At 41.8% G+C, this 5752-nt stretch overlaps 1 protein-coding gene across 1 annotated transcript; it reads left to right on the top strand.

Moving 5' to 3' along the window:
- The first annotated feature begins 456 nt into the window (after window positions 1-456).
- LOC104810656 lies at window positions 457-2600 on the top strand. The gene is made up of 5 exons (XM_010537006.1): window positions 457-1330; window positions 1424-1888; window positions 1962-2090; window positions 2240-2313; window positions 2376-2600. The coding sequence occupies exons 1-5, from the start codon at window positions 457-459 to the stop codon at window positions 2598-2600; spliced, it is 1767 nt and encodes a 588-aa protein (XP_010535308.1).
- Window positions 2601-5752: the final 3152 nt, after the last annotated feature.

Raw genomic sequence — 5752 nt, forward strand, 5'->3', positions numbered from 1 at the left:
TAATACTCCATTACAGAGGGTTGCCGAGATCATAGTGATTGAGATAGTGAGTCTGTAATCTTGGTGAAATTGTTTGTACGGGAAACACTAGTGAGAGTTATCTGAGAGAACGCGAGGTACACTTGAGGGGGAGCCTTGCAACATCAGGCAAACCGCTCACTGGGCCTAGACGAGATCTAGGGTGACATGTGGTGTGCTTGCACACAGTGTGTCTGGGGCTGGTAGAATTTTTTGTGATACTGGGATTCCGCTCAGGGGGAGTGGAACGAGTGAGAGTTGAGTATTACTTGAAAAGTATTGAAGTGTACTAGACTCATATCAAAGAGATAGAATCAGTTTGGGAATTCTTATCTTGCAGTATTGTGTGAGGGTGTTTTTTCAATTGGTATCAGAACAGGTCACCGATCATAGGAAATTTGGTTCCTCTCACATCGGTGTACGATTCAGTCTCACACGATGGAAGGGTTCAAAGATGTACAACCGCTTGGAAAAACGGCTATGCTTGACTCAACCAACTATGGGCATTGGAAAGTGAAAATCAGTTCCTATATTCGTGGACTGGATGAAGATACTTGGAGTGTTGTTACTGATGGATGGACTCGACCAACTGACGTCATTGACGGGGTTATAACAACAAAGCCAAAAAGTCAGTGGACAGCCCAAGAAAAGAAGGATTCTGCTATGAATCAGAAGGCTTTATCAATTATCTTCAGTAGTGTCAGTCATGATGAATTCGAACAGATACAAGGATGTGAAACTGCAAAGGATGCATGGGATACTCTGGAACTCATTCATGAAGGAACTTCCAAAGTAAAGAGGAACAGACTGAATATGATCGATCTACAGTTTGAACGCCTGAGGATGGGAGATGATGAGAGCGTTAAAGAATTCTGTGGAAAACTGAGTGCCTTGTCGAATGAAGCAAGTGTACTTGGGAAGGAGATCACTAATGACAAGCTGGTGAAAAAACTCCTGAACAGCTTACCAGCTAAGTATCATTCACAGATTCTTGTCTTTGAAGGGGTAAATAACTTGGATACTGTCACATTCAAGGAAGCTGTAGGTACCTTCGCTGCTCATGAATTGATATTACAACTAATGAACGGAGGATCATCTGTTCATACAAAAAGGGGAGTGGCATTACATGTTCTAGAAACGAAAATGGTTGATTCAGAAATCAAAAAACCTGTGAAGAACAAGAAGCTAACTGAAGAAGAGCTACATGATGAAATGTCGCTTGTTGTCAGGAATTTCAACAAATTCTTCAAAGGAAGGAAGAAGTTTGGACAACAAAGCGATCGAGATGCTGGAAAATGTCTGGAGTGTAAAGGTACAGGACATTAGAAGGCAGAGTGTCCGAGTATTGCTAAAAGGGAAAGTGTGCTGAAAAATCTTAAGGAAACCCAGTGCTTTGAATGCAAAGGTTTTGGTCACACAAAAGTGGAATGTCTCAAGGGCAAAGGAAAGTCTCTGATTACTCATGAGGAGGACATCTCGGGTACTGAGAGCGATAGTGATGAAGAGGACTTATCAAACTTTGTGGCGTTTCTAAGAGTGATAGAAGAAGAAGTTGATCAAGAACTAGACAGTGATGATGAGGAGATTACTGAGGAGGATCTTTTCAAAGATATGACTAAGCTGGTGCAAATGAATAAGCAACTCATAAGTGAAAAACAACAGTTGGAGAAAGAACTCAGTCAAGTTCAAGTACAACTGATGGACACCAAACAGAAGCTGACTCAGAAAGAAGAGGAGGTGTCTATTCTGAAATGTCAGTTAGAAGAAACCAAGAAAAATCTTCATCTTCTTGGTAATGGAACTGGGAAGCTAGATCATTTGCTTGGCATAGGTCGTAACTCTGGTGATCTCTCCGGACTTGGTTATCGAGGTAAATTACAAACTACTCCCAAGTTTGTATCTGGAGGGAACTTGAACAATGAAACATCTTCCTCAATGCTCAGAGGTTCTCTACCACGACAATTCTCAAAGAAAAACATACGAAGAGAAGATCGAACATGCTATCACTGTGGCAAGGAGGGATACCTCCAACGAAACTGTTTCTATCTGCAAAGAAACAGAAATATTCACAGGTATGCATCACCACTCTATCATTACCCTGCTTAGAATCTCAGGTGGGTTCGAAAATCTGATATTAGGTGTAACGTTGCTTATACCACGGAGCAAAACAACATCACTGGGGTCTGGTACTTTGATAGTGGATGCTCTAGACACATGACAGGAAGTCAAGATCTACTGAAAGACTTTGTGGAAACTCAAAAAGGAGGGAGTGTTATCTTTGGAGACGTAAACAAGGTAAAATTCTAGGTAAAGGAACACTTGATCATGCTGCACTGCCCGTATTGGATGATGTTAAGGTAGTACAGGGTCTGAAAGCTAATCTTATCAGCATTAGTCAACTCTGTGACAATGGAATGCGAGTTAAGTTCACAAAGAATGCATGTTTTGTAACTGATACAAACAACAAGTGTGTCTTAACAGGAAAGAGAAATTCGAACAACTGCTACACTTGGGTCAGCACTCAGAGAACTGTGACTCAGCAGACGTGTCTCATAGTGAAGAGAGATGATATGGATTTGTAGCACCAAAGATTGGGTCATATCAACATGCGCACATTGGTCAAGTTGTCTAAGTCAGGTGTTGTTCGTGGTCTCCCAACACTTTCTCACAACGATAAGTTTGTCTGCAAAGCGTGTCAGCTTGGGAAACAGGTTCGAATACGACATAAGAAGACTGAGGAGATACACACATCACACATACTAGAACTTGTTCACATGGATCTGATGGGACCAAAGCAGACCGAAAGCTTTGGTGGCAAAAGATATGTTCTGTTTTGTGTGGATGCCTACTCGCGATTTACTTGGGTTCGGTTTCTGCGAGAGAAATCAGAGGCTTGTGTAGCTTTTCAGCATTTAGTGCTTCAACTGGAAAATGGAAAGGGAACTGTCCAACGTATCCGCAGTGACCATGGCAGAGAGTTTGAGAACGTCACGTTTCAGCAATTCTGTGATAATCATGGAATTTCCCATGAATACTCAGCTCCGCAAACACCACAACAGAATGGTTGTAGTTGAGAGGAAAAACAAAACCTTGAAAGAGATGGCAAGGTCAATGCTACATGCCAAAGATGTGGCGATCAGATTCTGGGCCGAGGCAATGAGCACAGCTTGTTACTTGATCAATCGAATATATCTTTGACCTGGCATGTCTAAAACCCCGTATGAAATCTGGAAAGGAAGAGCCCCGCCCCTTAAGTATGTTCACATCTTTGTGTGCACTTGCTATATTCTGAATGACAGAGAATATTTGGGGAAAATGGATGCAAGAAGTGACGAAGGAATTTTTCTTGGGTATGCACAGAATTCTGCAGCTTACAGAGTATTCAATTTGCGTACCAAGACAGTAATGGAATCTGCCAATGTCGTTTTCGATGAAAATACATTGAAAGAGTCTACTGCTGTATCGCTTCCCCCATTCCCTACTCAGATGGACTCAGATCTACCTCAAGATAAGTCAGAATCAATTGACAAGACCGACTCTGAAGATTCTGCTTCTGACACATTGCCTCTAGATGAATCGATGCCATCAACTTCTACATCAATAACTGTTCATCGCAATCACTCTTCAGGTGATATCATCGGGGAGATTCATGGCCCAAGGCAAACCAGAGGTAATGCACTGTATCAAATGGATGTTAAAAGTGCGTTCCTCAATGGGATTCTCCAAGAGGAAGTCTATGTAGAACAACCGACTGGTTTTGAAGATTCTTATTATCCAGATCATGTTTTTCGGTTGAAGAAGGCTCTATATGGCCTCAAACAAGCACCTAGGGCCTGGTATGAACGCTTGACTTCGTTTTTAATCGACCACGGTTACAAAAGAGGGGGAGTAGACAAGACTCTGTTTATCCACAACGAAGATGGAGACCTGATGGTGGTTCAAGTATATGTCGATGTCATTGTGTTTGGCTCTATCTCTCAGAAGAAAGTGGATGGATTTGTGAAGATGATGACCGACGAATTTGAGATGAGCATATTTGGAGAATTAAATTTTTTTCTCGGACTTCAAGTGAAGCAAACAGATGATGGAATGTTTATCTCTCAAAGCAAATATGCTCGGAGTTTGGTCAGAATATTCGAGTTAGTTGGGAGTAAGTCAGCAAAAACACCAAAGACGGAGAAGATGTTAACACTAAATTGTATAGAGGGATGATTGGAAGTCTACTTTATCTGACTGCAAGTAGACCTGATCTATGCTTGAGTGTTGGAATCTGTGCAAGATATCAGGCTAAACCAAAGAAATCACATTTACAGGCGGTCAAGCGTATCATCAAATATGTGAAGGGAACTGTGGAGTACGATCTACATTACACAAAAGATACAAGCTGTGAATTGGTGGGATTTTGTGATGCAGACTGGGGAGGTCATACTGATGATCGGCGAAGTACTTCTGGAGGATGCTTCTTTCTCGGAAATAACATGGTGGCATGGCATAGCAAGAAACAGAACTCAACATCTTTGTCCACCACTGAAGCAAAGTACATCACTTTGGGAAGTTGCTGCGCTCAACTCATGTGGATGCGCCAAACACTTTTCGATTACGGTATCAACTTACCTTTCTTTACTGCGCATTGTGATAATACGAGTGCGATCAATATATCAAAAAATCATGTGCAACATTCTCGAACAAAGCATATTGAGATTAGACATCATTTTTTGCGGGAACAAGTTGAAAAGAAAAACTTGATTATTGAATATGTTCCTACTGAAAAACAATTGGCTGACATTTTTACTAAACCTTAAGATATGAACAGGTTTGTTGGGTTACAAAAATCTCTTAGTGTGGGGGAACTCTAAGCTGTTTCCCTGTGTTTTAGAACCAAATGTGCAGGAAAGGGTACAGGTCCGGAGATGTGAAAATCCAGCAGATGAAAATGAAAGTCACAAGTACTTCACCATGTCTAGGTACATCTCGCTGATACAGACTTAAACAAAAGGGTTCTGCTACTCCTCTGTCATGAACATGCTCAGAAAGAAGGGTATAATTGAATGAATCATGACATGAGTAAACCTATGAGGTGCTCGGGTCTAAGTTGTTAGACAGGTTTCTATACGATGGTCTAAGGGCTGATGAAAAAAAAAAGAGAAGGGGGCCAATGATAATTATGTTCTGATTCAGAATACTCCGTTGTGGATTGTATGAAAAATTGAATCCTCATGAGTATATCTCAAAAGAGATAGTCTGGACCTTAATGGTGAGAAATTCTTGTTGATACAACGTCCTAGAAATCCAGAACCGGATTGTCTAACAATATTGGAGCTGTGGAAGGTTTGAGAAGCATTTGAGTATGTGTGAAGTACGAGTGATCGGTCTGGAGCTTATTTTTACGTCTGGATCGATCGATCCATGTCTGGACCGATTGGCCTGAAGCAACTTCCGGACCGAGTGACTTACACACGTTACCTCTGGACCGACCGGTCTACGTGTCTAGACCGATCGGTCCAGACCTTCTGGACCGGTCGGTCTGGCCTCCGCTCCACCGGGATTTTCTCGTCTCTTCTCGCGCATTCGTCCTTTCCTGTGTGTATGACCCTGTAGGCTCATCCGATATAGCAGTATAACACGAAATATCTTATTTCGGTTACACAAGTCATAGTCGGTCTCTAGTAAGACACTATGACTACCTATCTCGAATAGAGTTTGTTCGTGATCCTACGAACGCCAGTGATGATTC

This window comes from Tarenaya hassleriana, unplaced genomic scaffold (genome assembly GCF_000463585.1).
Source record: "Tarenaya hassleriana unplaced genomic scaffold, ASM46358v1 Cleome183, whole genome shotgun sequence".
Taxonomy (NCBI): domain Eukaryota; kingdom Viridiplantae; phylum Streptophyta; class Magnoliopsida; order Brassicales; family Cleomaceae; genus Tarenaya; species Tarenaya hassleriana.

Bases quoted from the DNA above. Each gene is read 5' to 3' on its own strand.
- LOC104810656 (XM_010537006.1), top strand. From the start codon at position 457: ATGGAAGGGTTCAAAGATGTACAACCGCTTGGAAAAACGGCTATGCTT. The intron at 2,091-2,239 runs GTATGCATCACC...GACACATGACAG, and splicing joins AGAAACAGAAATATTCACAG to GAAGTCAAGATCTACTGAAA. The intron at 2,314-2,375 runs GTAAAATTCTAG...GATGATGTTAAG, and splicing joins TCTTTGGAGACGTAAACAAG to GTAGTACAGGGTCTGAAAGC.